Raw genomic sequence first — 22,500 nt, 5'->3', positions numbered from 1 at the left:
AAATATAACATAATCATTTGAAATAGTATTTAAAATGAATGTATATGCATACAAACATAAACCACATTAAAAAAAAAACATGAAAAATAATAAAAACTTATAATCAACACTTTTAAGTGTAGGACCCTCTTGGATCCCGGAAATTTTAGTGGGATTTTTTTAAAACAGTCATTGTTAAAAAAATAATAATGAATCGAAATAAATAATTATTGATTTAGTGAATCCACCAATTACTTCATTTCAAATATTCCACTTTGACATTTTTTGGTGGGAAAATATTGCATGTTTTGTGTTTTTGACATGAAAAAAAAGTTTTACTTGATAAAAAAAAGGGACAAAAAAATAAATGCAATGGTAATTCAAATATTTCTATCAACAATTCGGTCTGAAATGGATCTAGGGATTTAAGTGTTGAAAGTAAAAACATAAAAAATTATATAGGACCTATTTAACACTTTTATCAGTGGGACCCTTTTGGATCCTCAAGAATCTTAGTGGGATTTTGTTTTGAAAATGTCACAAAAAATTACAATCCACGCATAAAAAAAAGAATGTATATATATTTAAAAAAAAACATGAAAAATAATAACCATTTGTAAACGACACTTTTAAGAGAAGGACGGTTTCGAGCCCCAAGAATTTTTGTGGGATTTTTTAAAACTCTCATTGCTAAAAAAAAAAAAAAAAAAGAATCACAATCAATTATTATTGACTTAATGAAGGCTCCAATTACTTCACTTTAAATATTCCGCTTTAACATTTTTTGTGCATATTTTGTGTTTTGCCATAAATTTTGATTTGACAAAAAACAAGTTATAAAAAGAAGCTTAACAAATAAATGAAATAATAATTAAAATATTTATATCAACAAATAGGTTAGAAGTTGATCTAGGAATTTAAGTGTTGAAAATAAAGACATAGAAAAATTATGTAAGACCTATTTTTTAACACTTTTATGAGTGGGACCCTTTCGGATCCCCAAGAATTTGAGTGTGACTTTTTTTCTCTCTTTTTTTTTTTTAAATGTCACAACAAATGACAATCTATGCATAAAAAATAAGCATATAAAAAAAACCTGAACATTGATCAACACTTTTAAGAGTAGGACCCTTTGGAGCCTCAATAATTTGTGAGATTTTTTTTTAACTGTCATTGCTAAAAAATAAAAAATAAAAATAAAAAAAATCTATTATTATTGACTTAGCAAAGGCCCCAATTACTTCACTTCAAACATTCCACTTTGACATTTTTTTGTGGGAAAATGTTGCATATTTTGTGTTTTTGCCATAAAAAAAAGTTTATTTGACAAAAAAAAAGGTTATAAAAAAGACCAAAAAATAAATAAAATAATAAAATATTTATATCAACAAATAGGTCACACGTTGATCTTGGGATTTAAGCTTTGAAAGTAAAAACAAAAAAACAATATAAAACCTTTTTTTATATATAGATTTTTATGACTGGGGCCCTTTTGGATCCCCAAGAATTTTAATGGGATTTTGTTTTGAAAATGTAACAAAAAATTACAATCTGTGCATTAAAAAAAATGTGTATAAAAAAAAAATCCCCAAAGACTTCAACACTTTTAAGAGTATGAACCTTTGGATCTTCAATAATTTTAGTGGAATTTTTAAAAAAAAGTGTCATTGCTAAAAAAAAATAAAAAAATAATGAATCAAAATCAATTATTATTGACTTAGTGAATGCCCCAATTACTTCACTTCAAATATTCCACTTTGACATTAAATATATTATAATTAAAATATTTCTATCAACAAATAGGTCAGAAGTTGACCTAGGGATTTAAGCCTTGAAACTAAATACGTAAAAAAATGTGTAAGACCTATTTCTTAACACATTTATGAGTGGCACCTTTTTGGATCCCCCAAAATTTTAGTGGGACTTTATTTTGAAAATGTCGCTAAAAATCTATGCATAAAAAAAAAAAAAAGTAAATTAAAACAACTCATAATCGACAGAAGTTGATGAAGTTGATCCAGAGATTACGGGTGGAGAGTAAAAAAAACCCAAGTATGACATATTTTTAACATTTTACATAAGTTGGACCCTTTTGGATCCCCAAGAATTTTAGTTTATTTCTGTATTACAAAAAATAAGACATATAAAATATCTATAATCAACAGATAGCTCTGAAGTTGATATAAAAATTAAATGTTGAGATTTGAAGAAAAAAAACAACAACAACATTTCAACATTTTTATTAGTGTTGGACCCTTTTGGATCCATGAGAATTTTAGTGGCATTTTTTTAAACCGTCAAATAAATAAATAAATGTTTTTATGAATTATTGCCATATTTAAGGCTCCAATTACTTCACATTAAATATTCCACTTTTATTTTTTGTCGGGGAAATATTTAATATTGTGTGTTTTTGTCATAAAAAAGTTTTATTTGACAAATAGGTTATAAAATCAACCAAAACATGAACTAATAGTTAAAACATTTATGTCAACGAATAGTTCTGAAGTGGATCTACATATTTCAGCGTTGAGAATAAAAAAAAGAATAATAATATGACTCATCATCGGCGTGGCGCAGTGGGGAGAGTGGCCGTGCGCAACCTGAGCGTCCTTGGTTCAATTCCCACCTAGTACCAACCTCGTCACGTCCGTTGCGTCCTGAGCAAGACACTTCACCCTTGCTCCTGATGGGTGCTGGTTGGCGCCTTGCATGGCAGCTCCCTCCATCAGTGTGTGAATGTGTGTGTGAATGGGTAAATGTGGAAGTAGTGTCAAAGCGCTTTGAGTACCTTGAAGGTAGAAAAGCGCTATACAAGTAAAACCCATTTATTTATTTATTTATTTTGAACACTTTGATGAGTGGGACCCTTTTGGATCCACAATAATTTTAGTGGGATTTTTTTTTTTTTTTAAACTGTCATTGCTCAAAAATAATAATGAATCAAAATCAATGTTGTGAATTATTGACATACTCCAGGTTCTAATTCCTTTACATCAATTATTATACACACATTAAACACACACACATTAAAAAAACATGAAAAAAAAATCATACAAACTTACAATCAACAGATGGACCTGAAGTTGATTTAGGGATTTAAGTGTTAGAAGACAAATAAATACAAAAATGAAACAATTGACTTATTTTTAACACTTTTATGAGGAGGACCCTTTTAGATTCCCAAACATTTTAATGTTTGTTTAAAAAAAAAAAACAGTCATTGCTCAACAAATAATAATAAATTAAAATCAATGTTATCATAAATTATTGACATATTTAAGGCTCTAAGACTTCACATCAAATATCACACTTTGGCATTTTTGGGGGGGAAATATTGCATATTTTGTGTTTTTGCAATACAAACAGGGTTTTGACAAAAAGGCATTCACATTAGTGTGTTTTGAAAAGCAACTTAAAAGAATTGTAATACCCATGTCTTACTGCAGGTGGTTATTATACTTGCTCAAAAGCATACATTTGTCCGTACAGGTACAATTGTGAGTGTTTGAAAAGGATAACGATGTCAAGTTTACAAAAACTGTGGCCGAAAAAAACACTAATGTAATCAGACTACATCCTAATATTAATGCAAGCAACCCTTTCAAACGCAATAAACATGTTTTTCATTACTGTTGTAAAGTTACCATTGTAACTGCAAGGTCAGTAGCTTAATCCCAAATAGTAAAACAAACATAACAACAAAATAAACTTTCAATTTCTGTGCACTTCAATAAATGTTGAAGACGTTGAAGTGCACTTTTTCCCATAATTGGAAAAACTGGTGGTTTGGTTTGTTGTCGTTTTTTGATGCCAATTGCAATTGTGTGACATTTTTATCCAGATAAACAGTTGGCAAACTTTTTTCACTAAGTTCTTTGTTCCATCATAATGAGCAACATTTAAATACGGTAGAGTAGTAGGCCTAAGTAGTCATTAAAAACCGAGCAGAGATCTTGTTTAACAAGTATATCTAATAATTTTGGGCATTGTAATGTTACACCCGGTTTGAACAGTAACACTGTGTTTGAAAATAGGATTTTAAAACACTGTACATAATTGATTGATCAAATACAGTCTATTATATTTAATGAAGTGATTATTTGGTGCACTACTGGATGGCGCCCGGGTACCACTAAAGGTACACGAAAAACTTGTTGTGAATCCCTGCTCTAGACGTCGTATTTGATGCTTTTTAATCCTCTTCAAGGCCTTTACTTACGCAAAATCCATTTAATTACTTTTAGTGATTTTTAATGACCTTTGGAAACATTAACATGAAAAAAATACTTTATATATCGACAGACAACTAAATTGTATATGTATGTGTGTGTGTTGGCCCTGCGACTTGTCCAGGGTGTACCCCGCCTTCCGCCCGATTGTAGCTTAGATAGGCCCAAGCGCCCCCCGTGACCCCAAAAGGGAATAAGCAGTAGAAAATGGATGGATGGATGGATGGTGTATATATACATGTGTATATATGTGTATGTGTATATATATATGTGTCTATATATATATATATATATATATATATATATATATATATATATATACTGTATATATAAGTGTATATGTATATATGTATGTATATACATATATGTGTATTTGTATATATTTATATATGTGTGTGTATATATATGTATGTGTATACATATATATATATATATATATATATATATATATATATAAACTGTATATATAAGTGTATATGTGTATATGTATGTATATACATATATGTGTATTTGTATATATGTATATATGTGTGTATATATATGTATGTGTATATATATATGTATATATATACACACATACATATATACATATATATATATATATATATAAAGTGTATATGTATATATGTATGTATATACATATATGTGTATTTGTATATATGTATATATATATATATATTTACACACATACATATATATATATAAGTATATATGTATGTATATACATATATGTGTATTTGTATATATGTATATATATGTGTGTATATACATATATATATATATGCATATATATGTGTATATATATATATATATATATATATATATATATATACACATATATATATATACATACATATATATGTATATGTATACAAACCCCGTTTCCATAAGCGTTGGAAATTGTGACGTAAATATAAACGGAATACAATGATTTGCAAGTCCTTTTCAACTTAGAATTTCATGGCTGCAACACGTAGTTTTGAAAGGGCATGTTCACCACTGTGTTACATCACCTTTTCTTTTAACAACACTCAATAAATGTTTGGGAACTGAGGAAACTAATTGTTGAAGCTTTGAAAGTGGAATTCTTTCTCAATCTTGTTTTATGTAGAGCTTCAGTCGTTCAACAGTCCCGGGTCTCCGCTGTCATATTTTACGCTTCACAATGCGCCAAACATTTTCGATGGGAGACAGGTCTGGACTGCAGGCGGGCCACGAAAGTACCCGCACTCTTTTACTACGAAACCACGCTGTTGTAACACGTGGCTTGGCATTGTCTTGCTGAAATAAGCAGGGGCGTCCATGATAGCGTTGCTTGGATGACAACATATGTTGCTCCAAAACCTGTATGGACCATTCAGCATTAATGGTGCCTTCACAGATGTGTAAGTTACCCATGCCTTGGGCACTAATACACCCCCATACCATCACAGATGCTGGCTTTTGAACTTTGCGCCTATAGCAATCCGGATGGTTATTTTCCTCTTTGTTCCGGAGGACACAACGTCCACAGTTTCCAAAAATAATATGAAATGTGGACTTGTCAGACCACAGAATACTTTTCCACTTTGCATCAGTCCATCTTAGATGAGCTCGGGCCCAGAGAAGCCAGAGGCGTTCTTTGGTGTTGTTGATAAATGGGTTTTGCTTTGCATAGTAGAGTTTTAACTTGCACTTACAGATGTAGCAACCAACTGTAGTTACTGACAGTGGTTTTATGAAGTGTTCCTGAGCCCATGTGGTGATATCCTTTACATACTGATGTCGGTTTTTGATGCAGTACCGTAATATCCATAATATAATCGCTTACGTGCAGTGATTTCTCCAGATTCTCTGAACTTTTTGATGATTTTACGGACCGTAGATAGTAAAATCCCTAAATTCCTTGCAATAGCTCGTTGAGAAATGTTGTTCTAAAACTGTTCGACAATTTGCTTACAAATTGGTGACCCTCGCCCCATCCTTGTTTGTGAATTACTTAGCATTTCATGGAAGCTGCTTTTATACCCAATCATGGCACCCACCTGTTCCCAATTAGCCTGCACACCTGTGGGATGTTCCATATAAGTGTTTGATGAGCATTTCTCAATTTTATCAGTATTTATTGCCACCTCTTTTAACTTCTTTGTCACGTGTTGCTGGCATCAAATTATAAAGTTAATTATTATTTGCAAAAAATTTTTTTTTATCAGTTTATCAGTAGCATATTCAACTAAATATGGGTTGAAAATGATTCGCAAATCATTGTATTCTGTTTATATTTACATCTAACACAATTTCCCAACTCATATGGAAACAGGGTTTGTATATATATGTGTATATATATATGTATGATTTGTGTTACATATGTGTGTGTGTAATTATATATATGTATCAAAATGGCCCCAGCATGCTTTGATTTTTCAGTGTGTGGCCCTCAGTGGCAAAAGTTTGGATACCCCTGACATACACACTCATCACACGCACATGCAACGCAATAAACACTTATCATACACACACACGTAATACACACTAATCCTACACAAACACTTAATACATTCATCATACACACTCATCATACACACACAAATACACACTCATCATACACACTCATGATACACACACAAATAATACACACTCATCATACACACTCATCAGGCACACTCATCATACACACACAAATAATACACACTCATCATACACACACAAATAATACACACTCATCATACACACTCATCATACACACACAAATAATACACATTCATCATATACACTCATCATACACACACAAATAATACACACTCATCATACACAGTCATCATACACACACAAATAATACACACTCATCATACACACTCGTCATACACACTCATCATACATGCAACATACATGCTCATCATACACACACTTCATACACACTCATCATACACACTCAAAATACACTCACCATGCACGCTCATCATATATGCTCATCATACACACACACTCATCATACACACTCATCATACACACTCATCAGGCACACTCATCATACACACACAAATAATACACACTCATCATACACACTCGTCATACACACTCATCATACATGCAACACACATGCTCATCATACACACACTTCATACACACTCATCATACACACTCAAAATACACTCACCATGCACGCTCATCATACATGCTCATCATACACACACAAATAATACACACTCATCATACACACACAAATAATACACACTCATCATACACACTCATCATACACACACAAATAATACACATTCATCATATACACTCATCATACACACACAAATAATACACACTCATCATACACAGTCATCATACACACACAAATAATACACACTCATCATACACACTCGTCATACACACTCATCATACATGCAACATACATGCTCATCATACACACACTTCATACACACTCATCATACACACTCAAAATACACTCACCATGCACGCTCATCATATATGCTCATCATACACACACACTCATCATACACACTCATCATACACACTCATCAGGCACACTCATCATACACACACAAATAATACACACTCATCATACACACTCGTCATACACACTCATCATACATGCAACACACATGCTCATCATACACACACTTCATACACACTCATCATACACACTCAAAATACACTCACCATGCACGCTCATCATATATGCTCATCATATACACACACTCATCATACACACTCATCATACACACTCATCAGGCACACTCATCATACACACACAAATAATACACACTCATCATACACACTCATCAAACACACTCATCAGGCACACTCATCATACACACACAAATAATACACACTCATCATACACACTCATCATACACACTCAAAATACACTCACCATGCACGCTCATCATACATGCTCATCATACACACACACTCATCATACACACTCATCGTACACACTCATCAGGCACACTCATCATACACACACAAATAATACACACTCATCATACACACACAAATAATACACACTCATCATACACACTAATCATACACGCTGATCATTCACACTCATCATACACGCAAGATACACACTCATCATACACACTCAACATACACTCAACATACACACTCACCATACACACTCATCATACACACTCATCATGCAAACTCAAATAAAACACACACAAATAATACACACACATCATACACACTAATCATACACGCTGATCATTCACACTCATCATACACGCAAGATACACACTCATCATACACACTCACCATACACACTCATCATACACACTCATCATGCAAACTCAAATAAAACACACACAAATAATACACACTCGTCATACACACTCATCATACACACACATCATACACACTCATCATACACTCAACATACACACTCATCATACACACACATCATACACACTTGTCATACACACTCGTTCCGCTCGTTCGTCGTCGTCTGACCTCTGCCCTCTGACCCCACTTCGCTCCTCAGGCTGATGGCGAATGCCCGGCGGTGTGCTCGTGTGCCGCCTGGTCGGGGGCGTGTCCGCCAGGTGTCAGCCTGGTGAGTGACAGCTGTGGTTGCTGCAGAAGGTGCGCCAGGCAGTTCAACGAGGACTGCAGCGCCAGCCAGCCCTGCGACCACATCAAGGGGCTGCGCTGCCACCTGGGGGCGGGAGGACTCCCTGACAGGGGACTGTGCCGAGGTGAGCGCAACACACACACACACACACACACACACACACACACACACACACACACTATTGTTTGGAGTGCAGAGTTTCATTGTACATATTCAATGTTTTCATTGCTGCAATTGTGTTGCCATCTTGTGGACAACATGAGTAAAACAGGTCAATGACCATGAATTTTAATGAAAGTGTCATCAGCACAGCATTGACATATATGACCCAGTCCACACAACCTCGGTGCAAAATGCAAGCAACACAGTAAGTCCACACTTACTAATTTTGTGGATGTTAATAAAAATGTCCAAGCACCATACATAAGTCAGAATTAAACACACTTAAATGTAGCAAGAAAAAGTTGCGATATTGTCTGTCTCGTCACAAAACTGCCATGTAGGTTGTTTTTGGTCAAAAGTAATCAAAATAAATGTTACGAACTTCTGACCTATTCAGGACTCCAAATATTTCACATCAAATATTCCACTTTGAAATATTTTTGGGGGGGAAATAATGCTGATTTTGTGCGTTTGCCATTAAAAAATAAAGTTTTCTTTTGTAAAAAGGGCATAAAAAAGACAAAGCAAACATGAAACTACATGTATGTGTATATATATATATATATATATATATATATATGTATATATATGCCCCAAAGCATGATGTTTCCACCCCCATGCTTCACAGTAGGTATGGTGTTCTTGGGATGCAACTCAGTGTTCTTCTTCCTCCAAACACGACGAGTTGAGTTTATACCAAAAAGTTCTATTTTGGTTTCATCTGACCACATGACATTCTCCCAATCCTCTGCTGTATCATCCATGTATCCATTTTGGTATAAACTCAACTCGTCGTGTTTGGAGGAAGTAGAATACTGAGTTGCATCCCAAGAACACCACACCTACTGTGAAGCATGGGGGTGGAAACATCATGCTTTGGGGCTGTTTTTTCTGCTAAGGGGAGAGGACGATTGATCCGTGTTAAGGAAAGAATGAATTTTTGAGCCAAAACCTCCTTCCATCAGTGAGAGCTTTGAATGGTTGACCAAATACTTATTTTCCACCATAATTTACAAATAAATTCTTTAAAATTCCTACAATGTGAATTCCTGGATTTTTTTTTTCACATTCTGTCTCTCACAGTTGAAGTGTACCTATGATGAAAATTACAGACCTCTGTCATCATTTTAAGTGGGAGAACTTGCACAATTGGTGGCTGACTAAATACTTTTGTGCCCCACTGTATATGTATGTATATATATATATATATATATATATATATATATATATATATATATATATATATATATATATATATATGTACATGTATTTTTATACACACACACACACACACACACACACACACACACACACACAATTATGCAATACAATTATATCTATAATATAAAGGTTTGTTTAGAAAATGAACAATATCCAGATGGCCACCGCGTGCTGTGACTGTTCAGTGTGTGGCCCTCCGTGTACAAAGTAGGGAGGCCCCGCGTGTTTTACGTCAACAATGTTTTCCTCCTCATTTGTCTTTCCGGCCTGCGTGACGACAGCGGAGGCACACGGCCTGCCCTGCGACTTCGGCGGCCACGTGTACCAACACGGCGAGAACTTCCAGCCCAGCTGCCGGCACCAGTGCACCTGCATTGACGCGGTGGTGGGCTGCACGCCCCTCTGCCCTCACCTTCTGCCCCCGCCCGACCGGCGCTGCCCGCGGCCCCGGCTGGCAAAGGCCGAGCACGCCTGCTGCGAGGAATGGCTCTGTGACCATGACAACCGCATCGGAGAGGAGGAGGAGGAACCAGAGGAGCCGCCACTCTCCCCTCTGCCGGACACTCTTCCCCCCAACCGCATCAGTAACTTGCTGCTGGTCCCACCCAAGTTCACAGGTGACCTTGTCACTCGTACACACACACACACACACACACACACGCACACGCACACACACACACACTTATATATACATGTATACCCACTCACACACACTTATATATACATGTATATCCACACACACATTTAATACGTACATATACCCACACATACACTTATATATACATGTATACCCACACACGCACATAGGTATATATTAATATATATATATATATATATATATGTGTGTGTATATACGTATATATATATACATATATATATACATATATATATATATACATATATATATATATGTATATGTACATATATATGTATATATACGTGTATATATATGTATATATACGTGTATATCATATATGTATATATATGTGTATATACATATGTGTATATATATGTGTCTGTATATACATATATATATGTGTGTGTAGATATGTGTGTGTATATATATATGTGTGTGTGTGTGTATATATATCTGTGTATGTATATATATATATATGTGTGTATATATATAAACATATATATGTATATCATATATGTATATATATGTGTATATACATATATGTGTATATATATGTGTCTGTATATATACATATGTGTGTAGATATGTATGTGTATATATATATGTGTATGTGTGTGTATATATATCTGTGTATGTATATATATGTATATGTGTATATATATATACATAAATATATATATATATATATAAATATATATATATTTATGTGTATATATATATATGTATGTATATTTGTGTGTATATATAAATATGTGTATGTATATATATGTTTGTATATGTATATATATATATATATATATATATATATATACGTGTATATATATATATATATATATACATATAATAAAATTCTAGCCAAACATTTGATGAAGTCAAATAGAAATAAGGCAACAAGAGAAGTATACAACACTTACTTACTAAAGTACATGTGTATAACAGATATAGATCATCTACATCAACAATATGATTTGTCTGAGTGGCTGGACAGGACATATTAAAAAAAAGAAAGATTAAAATTAATTAACACTCGTGGTTCATTCAAAAATAATTTTTTGGGGCACCCCTACTAAATACTATCAATCAATCAATCAATGTTTATTTATAAGAAAATCACAAATGTCTCAAAGGGCTGCACAAGCCACAACGACATCCTCAATCAATCAATCAATCAATGTTTACTTATATAGCCCTAAATCACTAGTGTCTCAAAGGGCTGCACAAACCACCACGACATCCTCGGTAGGCCCACATAAGGGCAAGGAAAACTCACACCCAGTGGGACATTGGTGACAATAATGACCCAGTGGGACGTCGGTGACAATGATGACTATGAGAACCTTAGAGAGGAGGAAAGCAATGGATGTCGAGCGGGTCTAACATGATACTGTGAAAGTTCAATCCACAATGGATACAACACAGTCGCGAGAGTCCAGTCCAAACACAGCAGCGAGAGTCCCGTTCACAGCGGAGCCAGCAGGAAACCATCCCAAGGGTAGCGGACCAGCAGCGCAGAGATGTCCCCAGCCGATACACAGAGGGACATAGAAGAAAAAGAAAAGAAACGGCAGATCAACTGGTCTAAAAAGGGAGTCTATTTAAAGGCTAGAGTATACAAATGAGTTTTAAGGTGAGACTTAAATGCTTCTACTGAGGTGGCATCTCGAACTGTTACCGGGAGGGCATTCCAGAGTACTGGAGCCCGAACGGAAAATGCTCTATAGCCCGCAGACTTTTTTTGGGCTTTGGGAATCACTAATAAGCCGGAGTCCTTTGAACGCAGATTTCTTGCCGGGACATATGGTACAATACAACCGGCAAGATAAGATGGAGCTAGACCGTGTAGTATTTTATACATAAGTAGTAAAACCTTAAAGTCACATCTTAAGTGCACAGGAAGCCAGTGCAGGTGAGCCAGTACAGGCGTAATGTGATCAAACTTTCTTGTTCTTGTCAAAAGTCTAGCAGCCGCATTTTGTACCAACTGTAATCTTTTAATGCTAGACATGGGGAGACCCGAAAATAATACGTTACAGTAGTCGAGGCGAGACGTAACAAACGCATGGATAATGATCTCAGCGTCTTTAGTGGACAGAATGGAGCGAATTTTAGCGATGTTACGGAGATGAAAGAAGGCCGTTTTAGTAACGCTTTTAATGTGTGCCTCAAAGGAGAGAGTTGGGTCGAAGATAATACCCAGATTCTTTACCGTGTCGCCTTGTTTAATTGTTTGGTTGTCAAATGTTAGAGTTGTATTATTAAATAGAGTTCGGTGTCTAGCAGGACCGATAATCAGCATTTCCGTTTTTTTGGCGTTGAGTTGCAAAAAGTTAGCGGACATCCATTGTTTAATTTCATTAAGACACGCCTCCAGCTGACTACAATCCGGCGTGTTGGTCAGCTTTAGGGGCATGTAGAGTTGGGTGTCATCAGCATAACAGTGAAAGCTAACACCGTATTTGCGTATGATGTCACCTAGCGGCAGCATGTAGATGCTGAAGAGTGCAGGGCCAAGGACCGAACCCTGGGGAACTCCACACGTTACCTTAACGTAGTCCGAGGTCACATTGTTATGGGAGACACACTGCATCCTATCAGTAAGATAAGAGTTAAACCAAGACAGGGCTAAGTCTGACATACCAATTCTCAGTTCAGATCCCTAAATACTAAACTACTTTTTGTATTCTCAAACACTTATTTCCCTTAATCAAATACAAACATTTTGAATAGTTTGCTGATGTGTTAGATAAAACTCTTTAAGAATCACTAATACTTCATTCCCTCAGTCCTTTGCAGTCTTCATCAGCGACAACACAGATGCTGAGTCGCTGAAATCCACTCACTACTTCCTGTTTCACTTCCACTCGAAATGGGACCTTTTCGTATGTTTCACAGATTCATTCTCCGTCTCTGAGGCGTCGCCGGGGTCCAGATGTTTGGCGCAAACCACGGCGTGGACAGAATGCTCCGCCTCCTGTGGGATGGGCCTGTCAAGCCGCGTGACCAATAGCAACCCAGACTGTCAGCTGATGGGAGAAACCAGGCTGTGTCAGATACGGCAGTGTGACCCGGAGCTTCCTCTCGCTACTTGGGTACGCAATGAAAAAAACTCTCCGAGTACCGTATATCCTGGACTAAAGGACGCACCGGGTCTATAAGCCACACCCACTACATTTTAAAAGAGAAAATTTGTTTTACATATATTAACCCACACTAAATTTGTAAATATTTTTTCAAACAAAGGGTTAAAAATTTTTTTTTTGCTCAATCGAGCGTCTTTTCGCGTCTTTCTGGCCAAAACCGGGTCTAAGTTGGATGTCAAAGTTGACCAACTTGTCAGATTACGTCCACAACCTTCTACTATCCAGGTGAGAGGCATGATTTATCATCTAGAACAGGGGTGTCGAACTAATTTTAGATCATGGAGAAAAATCTTTCCCAAGTGGGACTATGGGCGGCATAGCTCGGTTGGTAGAGTGGCCGTGCCAGCAACTTGAGGGTTCCAGGTTCGATTCCCGCTTCCGCCATCCTAGTCACTGCCGTTGTGTCCTTGGGCAAGACACTTTACCCACCTGCTCCCAGTGCCACCCACACTGGTTTACATGTAACTTAGATATTGGGTTTCACTAAGTAAAGCGCTTTGAGTCACTTGAGAAAAGCGCTATATAAATATAATACACTAATTCACTTCAAGTGGGCCGAACTGGTAAAAAGACGGCAAGATACTGTAACTTAAAAATAAAGACAAATACAGATTGTTTTCTTCGTTTGAAAATAGAAAAACATCATAATGTTGTCGGGGTTATTTTACACTTACATGAATAAGCGGTAGAAAATGGATGGATGGATGGATGTTGCGACCAATATTCTATCTTTATTTGTCGTGTGTGGAAGACTTGCGCTTCCGGGTTTTTCGGATCACCATTCACCGACATGCCAGGCTCTTCCAGTTTTATGAAAATGTTCTATTTTGCAATAAATTGTCTTTGTGCTTCTTAGCAATTTTCTTTTCGTCAGTCTCGCTCTGGCTCGTGCTCCACCATCAACCACCCCTCTCTCCTTCCCGGCTGCTGCCTTTAACAGAGCGACAGGTGATTAGTTAAGCACGCCCAGGTGGGCCATCTACGCACCTGTCGCTGATCTCGAAGTCGCTCCTGGCACACCCCGCTTTGTTGCAGGACCGCAGGCCACGCCCCCCCTCCACATCGTGATTTATACTTTCTGAATATATTATGTGATAATGTTCATCAGTCAACTCGTTTGAAATCTATCAGGATCAAAAAAATATCAAAATCAAATTACAGGATGTTATTTATGTAGTTTGCTCATTTTCCTCGACTGGTGCACTGACGTGTTTTTTTTTTCTTTCTTCCATATGTATCATAATCTAGAAAGATACAAAAAATTGCTACTGTGACATATAGTGGACACATTTAGAACAGCAGTTGTTTCATTCAAAAATTTCAGCTCATTTTTATACTTCGCAAACTCATCCCGCGGGCCGGATAAAACCTGTTTGTGGGCCGTACGTTTGACACCCCTGATCTAGAATCAACTTTCACCGACTCAGACGGGATGCAGCAGCTCAACAGGTCAATATAGCAGCATAAGCTAGTTACATCACGGCGCAGCTAAAAGTAGTTCCTCAGTGTTGGCGCGTACAAAAAAACAATATCGCTAAATCTTGGTTAATAATCAGATTACAACATGTACATGGAGTATTGTTGGCCATTTTTTTATGTTTTTGGGGGGTTTTATGGACTCATTAGCTGCATATTTTCTGAATAAATTATGTGATAATGTTCATCAGTCAACTCATTTTCAAAACATCAGGATAAAAACTATAAAATCAAATTACAGGATGTTATTTATGTAGTTTGATCATTTTCCTCGACTGGTGCACTGACGTGTTTTGTTTTCTTTCTTCCATACGTAACATAATCTAGAAAGATACAAATAATTGCTACTGTGACATCTAGTGGACACATTTAGAACAGCAGTTTTTTCATTCAAAAATTTCAGCTCATTTTTATACTTCGCTAACTCATCCCGCGGGCCGGATAAAACCTGTTTGCGGGCCGTACGTTTGACACCCCTGATCTAGAATCAACTTTCACCGACTCAGACGGGATGCAGCAGCTCAACAGGTCAATATAGCAGCATAAGCTAGTTACATCAGGGCGCAGCTAAAAGTAGTTCCTCAGTGTTTGCGCGTACAAAAAAAACAATATCGCTAATACTTGGTTAATAATCAGTTTACAACATGTACATGGAATATTGTTGGCCATTTTTTAATGTTTTTTAGGGGGGTTTATGGACTCATTAGCTGCATTGTTAGCCACCTCTTACTTGCCGTATTTTACGACTTAGAATGCATGAAAAAAATAACTGTGTTCTTGTCTGATATAAAAAATTATGTCATTTTAAAAACTTTTAAAGCTTTTTCTACAAACTGTTAATATTTTGTCCCCCTGCTGCACCCAAAATGAACCAAACCCATCCATCCTTTCATCTATTTTCTACCACTTGTCCCTTTTGGGGTCGCTGGAGCCTATCTCAGCTGCAACCAGCAACTTGAGTGTTGCAGGTTCGATCCCCGCTTCCGCCATCCTAGTCACTGCCGTTGTGTCCTTGGGCAAGACACTTTACCCACCTGCTCCCAGTGCCACCCACACTGGTTTAAATGTAAAAATCTCAGCTGCAACCAGCAACTTGAGGGTTGCAGGTTCGATCCCCGCTTCCGCCATCCTAGTCACTGCCGTTGTGTCCTTGGGCAAGACACTTTACCCACCTGCTCCCAGTGCCACCCACACTGGTTTAAATGTAAAAATTAGATATTGGGTTTTCACTATGCTTTGAGTCACTAGAGAAAAAGCGCTATATAAAATATAATTCACAATTCACTTCACTTAATTCGGGCGGAAGTGGACAAGTCGCCACAGTGACCCTAAAACCAAGGCGTGTCGCGCCGAACCTTCGACGAGACTGGCTAATGCTAACGCTCATCAGAGTGAGACGTTTGCTCCAAAGAAAGGAAAAGTGTTGTCAGTGGTTAGGTTTTGCGGCATCAGGCGTGGAACAAATGGCTGCACGCTGCAAAGTTTCTTTCAAAAAGACAGCAACGCAACAAACTTATTCACTGCACAAAAATGGTGCCCTTGAAAAGACTAAAGAACAATTGATACAAGTTATTAATGCTAGTAATGAGCAAAATAAATCTGTCTTGGTAAGATTTATTGAAACAAGATTAACACGTAAATGTTATCTTAAAATCAGCTCCCAGTGACCGCCATGACATTTCTTTCCAGGGTAAGCGGGGAAAGAAGTGCCAGAGAACTGTTCGGCCGCGGGAGCCGGTGCAGGTGAGCTTCGCCGGATGCTCCACCCGACGGCGCTACCGCCCTCGCGCCTGCGGGTCCTGCGCGGACGGCCGCTGTTGCGCGCCGTCCGCCTCACGCACCGTGCGGCTGCGCTTCCTCTGCGCCGATGGCGAGAGCTTCTCCAGGGACATGATGTGGATCCAGCGCTGCAGCTGCAGCCAAAGTTGCCGGGCGCACAGCCGGCCTTCGGGGCCCTCGCTCAGCCTCCACAATGACATTCACACCTTCAGGCACTGACCCGTCGGGCCCCAAAGACCATGCGTCCACCCCCCTTGAAGCCGCTCTTGGCAACATACCCGCTTGCACTTTAAAGGCCTACTGAAACCCACTACTACCCACCACGCAGTCTGATAGTTTATATATCAATGGTGAAATATTAACATTGCAACACATGCCAATACGGCCTTTTTAGTTTACTAAATTACAATTTTAAATTTCCCGGGAGTTTCGTCTTGAAAACGTCGTGTAATAATGACGTGTTCGCAAGACGTCACGGGTTTTTAGGAAATATGAGCGCTGCGCACACACACACAGCTAAAAGTCGTCTGCTTTAACGGCATATCCATCCATCCATCCATCCATTCATCTTTTTCCGCTTATCCGAGGTCGGGTCGCGGGGGCAGCAGCCTAAGCAGGGAAACCCAGACTTCCCTCTCCCCAGCCACTTCGTCTAGCTCTTCCCGGGGGATCCCGAGGCGTTCCCAGGCCAGCCGGGAGACATAGTCTTCCCAACGTGTCCTGGGTCTTCCCCGTGGCCTCCTACCGGTTGGACGTGCCCTAAACACCTCCCTAGGGAGGCGTTCGGGTGGCATCCTGACCAGATGCCCGAACCACCTCATCTGGCTCCTCTCGATGTGAAGGAGCAGCGGCTTTACTTTGAGTTCCTCCCGGATGGCAGAGCTTCTCACCCTATCTCTAAGTTTCCTCCACACGGCGGAGGAAACTCATTTCGGCCGCTTGTACCCGTGATCTTATCCTTTTGGTCATGACCCAAAGCTCATGACCATAGGTGAGGATGGGAACGTAGATCGACTGGTAAATTGAGAGCTTTGCCTTCCGGCTCAGCTCCTTCTTCACCACAACGGATCGATACAACGTCCGCATTACTGAAGACGCCGCACCGATTTAACGGCATAATTACACAGTATTTTGGACATCTGTGTTGCTGAATCTTTTGCAATTTGTTCAATTAATATTGGAGAAGTCACTTTAGCTCGGTTGGTAGAGTGGCCGTGCCAGCAACTTGAGGGTTGCAGGTTCGATTCCCGCTTCCGCCATCCTAGTCACTGCCGTTGTGTCCTTGGGCAAGACACTTTACCCACCTGCTGCCAGTGCCACCCACACTGGTTTGAATGTAACTTAGATATTGGGTTTCACTATGTAAAGCGCTTTGAGTCACTAGAGAAAAAGCGCTATATAAATGATAAATGGGTTGTACTTGTATAGCGCTTTTCTACCTTCAAGGTACTCAAAGCGCTTCGACACTACTTCCACATTTACCCATGCACACACACATTCACACACTGATGGAGGGAGCTGCCATGCAAGGCGCCAACCAGCACCCATCAGGAGCAAGAGTGAAGTGTCTTGCTCAGGACGTGACGAGGTTGGTACTAGGTGGGAATTGAACCAGGGACCCTCGGGTTGCGCACGGCCACTCTCCCACTGCGCCACGCCGTCCCCAGTAGAAAGATGGAGTTGGGAAGCTTTAGCCTTTAGCCACACAAACACACGGTGATTCCTTGTTTAAAATTCCCGGAGGTGAAACTTTACTATGGATCAGAGAGCGGTCAAGCCAACATGGATCAAGACGGAATGTCAACCAGCAGGTTTCGGTGAGAAAATTGTGGTTAAAAATTCAGTTCTTACCTGGGATCAGCTGAGCTTGTGCCGTCCATAAAGCTGCCATCGACTCCCCTGAGACATTGGCGTCAAGACACCCGTGGACGTACACCTCCGACTATCAGGTACTATATAACTCACTAAAACACTAGCAACACAATAGAACAGGGGTCGGGAACCTTTTTGGCTGAGAGAGCCATACAAGCCAAATATTTTAAAAGCATTTCCGTGAGCGCCATGTCATATTTTTTTTTAAGACTGAATACAACTAAATGCATGCATTTTTAACTAAGATCAACATTTTTAGAGTATAATAAGTCTCTTATTCTTTTTAATGACATTATTCTGAAGCTAACCAACAATAAATAAGATACTTCTTACCATTAATGCGACTTCTTGAACCGGTGCGGTAGAAACCGGACGGAGGGATTAAAATGCCTGAGAATGTTTTATATTTTGAACGTTATTTTTGACACTGTGATTACCAGCGGAATTTTTCATTACTTACCGTGTTAAGCAATGTCAGCTAAGATTTATCTGAGAGCCAGGTGCAGTCATCAAAAGAGCCACATCTGGCTATAGAGCCATAGTTTCCCTACCCCTGCAATAGAAAGATAAGGGATTTCCCAGAATTATCCTAGTAAATGTGTCTAAAAACATCGGAATCCGTCCCAATGCAATCGCGTTTTTTTTTACTTTTTTTTTTTTTAATCTTTTTTTTTTCTAGTCCGTCGCTATCAATATCCTCAAACACGACTCTTTCATCCTCGCTCAAATTAATGGGGAAATTGTCGTTTTCCAGGTCCGAATAGCACTTTTTGTTGGAGTCTCCCATTAAAAACAATGTGAATATGTAAGGAGCCCTCAACGTGTGACGTCATCGTCTGCGACTTCCGGTAGAGGCAGGGCTTTTCTCTTAGCGCCGAAAGTTGCGAAGTTTTTCGTGGATGTTCTCTACTAAATCCTTTCAGCAAAAATATGGCAATATCGCGAAATGATCAAGTATGACACATAGAATTGACAAGTTTAAATAAAAACATCTCCTTTCAGTTGGCCTTTAAGTCCCACCCACCCTCATTGAGACTGTTGTACTGATACCTATTTTATTATTTATTTGTACATTTTGCTGCACTTGACAGGCAGAGACCTCTCCCACCAAAATCCATCCCTGGATTTTTTTTGACATTCTGCCTCTCTTTTAGGCCCGGTTAATACAAACCCCGTATCCATATGAGTTGGGAAATTTTGTTAATGTAAATATAAACGGAATACAATGATTTGCAAATTATTTTCAACCCATAATCAGTTGAATATGCTACAAAGACAACATATTTGATGTTCAAACTGATAAACATTTTTTTTGTTGCAAATAATCGTTAACTTTAGAACGTGATGCCAGCAATACGTGACTAAGAAGTTGGGAAAGGTGGCGATAAATACTGATAAAATTGAGGAATGCTCATCAAACACTTATCAGGAACATCCCACAGGTGTGCAGGCTAATTGGGAACAGGTGGGTGCCATGATTGGGTATAAAAGCAGCTTCCCAAAAAATGCTCAATCTTTCACAAGAAAGGATGGGGCGAGGTACACCCCTTTGTCCACAACTGCATGAGCAAATAGTCAAACATTTTAAGAACAACGTTTCTCAAAGTGCAATTGCAAGAATTTAAGGGATTTCAACATCTACGCTCCATAATATCATCAAAAGGTTCAGAGAATCTGGAGAAATCACTCCACGTAAGCGGCATGGCCGGAAACCAACATTGAATGACCGTGACCATGGATCCCTCAGACGGCACTGTATCAAAAACCGTCATCAATCTCTAAAGGATATCACCACATGGGCTCAGGAACACTTCAGAAAACCACTGTCACTAAATTGCAAATCTGTAAGTGCAAGTTAAATTAGCTCTACCATGCAAAGTGAAAGCCGTTTATCAACAACATCCAGAAACACGCCGGCTTCTCTGGGCCCGAGATTATTTAAAATGGACTGATGCAAAGTGGAAAAGTGTTCTGTTCAAATTGTTTTTGGAAATATTCGACATCGTGTCATCCGGACCAAAAGGGAAGCGAACCATCCAGACTGTTATCGACGCATAGTTCAAAAGCCAGCATCTGTGATGGTATGGGGGTGAATTAGTGCCCAAAGCATGCGTAACTTACACATCTGTGAAGGTACCATTAATGCTGAAAGGTACATACAGGTTTTGGAACAAAATATGCTGCCATCTAAGCCCCGTCTTTTTCATGGACGCCCCTGCTTATTTCAGCAAGACAATGCCAAGCCACATTCAGCATGTGCTTGCAACAGCATGGCTTCGTAGTAAAATAGTGCGGGTACTTTCCTGGCCCGCCTGCAGTCCAGACCTGTCTCCCATTGAAAATGTGTGGCGCATGTGACCCCGGACTGTCGAACGACTGAAGCTCTACATAAAACAAGAATGGGAAAGAATTCCACTTTCAAAGTTTCAACAATTAGTTTCCTCAGTTCCCAAACGTTTATTGAGTGTTGTTAAAAGAAAAGGTGATGTAATACAGTGGTGAACATGCCCTTTCCCAACTACTTTGGCACGTGTTGCAGCCATTGAAATTCTAGGTTAATTATTATTGGCAAAAAAAAAATTAATAAATAAAGTTTAGGAGTTTGAACATCAAATATGTTGTCTTTGTAGTGCATTCAACTGAAAATGGGTCAAAAAGGATTTGCGAATCATTGTATTCCGTTTATATTTACATCTAACACAATTTCCCAACTCATATGGAAACGGGGTTTGTAAATCATTATGGATATGTTCCAGTTTTATTGTTGCAGGCAATTTAGAAAAAAAAAATTGTTGTTTTTTTTCTTTGGCAGAAATTCACATGCCCCGCAAAACATGAATAATGCTAATGAGAGCGAGATGTTTGCTCCAAAGAAAGGAAAAGTGTTGTCAGTGGTTTGGTTTTGCAGCAACAAGCGTGGAAGAAATGGCTGCACGCTGCGAAGTTTCTTTCAAAAAGACAGCAACCCAACAAACTTATTTACCGGAAAAAGAAATGCCGCCCCTGAAAATGTTAGGAACTCGCATGGCTGCAGTTTTTGAACCAGGAGGACGGTGAGCAGGTAAGAGAGGGAAGCAGTCTTGCATGTAATAGTTACCAACATAAAGTGAGCTTCGGGCAATGAGTGCTCGAGTGAAACATAAATAGACATATGCTGATTGGCCGCAGGTGTGGACCAGGTGCCAATCAACAGCAGGTGAGTGAACCAACACAGTGCTCAGGAGAACAAACAGGAAGTGGAAACCAAAATAAGAGCACTGATCGGAAGTACATACAAAAACAAGGAAACAAACAGAAATGAAGGGACAGATAGTCACAGAAAAGACTAAAAAAAACAATGAATACATGCTTTTTATGTTTGTAATCTTTGTAAGATTTTTTTGGAATAAGTCTTAAAATGTAAGCTTTAAAAACGTAAAAGTGATCTTGAATTTAGCA

The 22,500-nt window shown here is 38.4% G+C and overlaps 1 protein-coding gene across 1 annotated transcript in view; it reads left to right on the top strand.

Annotated features, from left to right (window-relative positions):
* The window catches only part of LOC133550926 (CCN family member 1-like), a 23,758-nt gene that overhangs the window by 697 nt on the left and 561 nt on the right, over window positions 1-22,500 (top strand). The window contains exons 2-5 of the mRNA XM_061897089.1: window positions 8,686-8,899; window positions 10,440-10,775; window positions 13,688-13,884; window positions 17,101-22,500. The exon at window positions 17,101-22,500 is cut by the window's right edge and continues 561 nt beyond it. Of these exons, the coding sequence (XP_061753073.1) occupies window positions 8,686-8,899; window positions 10,440-10,775; window positions 13,688-13,884; window positions 17,101-17,409 (1,056 nt within the window). The 3' untranslated portion in view covers window positions 17,410-22,500. The remainder of the gene's footprint in view (window positions 1-8,685; window positions 8,900-10,439; window positions 10,776-13,687; window positions 13,885-17,100) is intronic.

Source organism: Nerophis ophidion, linkage group LG01 (assembly GCF_033978795.1).
Source record: "Nerophis ophidion isolate RoL-2023_Sa linkage group LG01, RoL_Noph_v1.0, whole genome shotgun sequence".
Taxonomy (NCBI): domain Eukaryota; kingdom Metazoa; phylum Chordata; class Actinopteri; order Syngnathiformes; family Syngnathidae; genus Nerophis; species Nerophis ophidion.
Note: the sequence above shows the minus strand (reverse complement) of the source record. Positions and strands in the feature narration are given on the sequence as shown.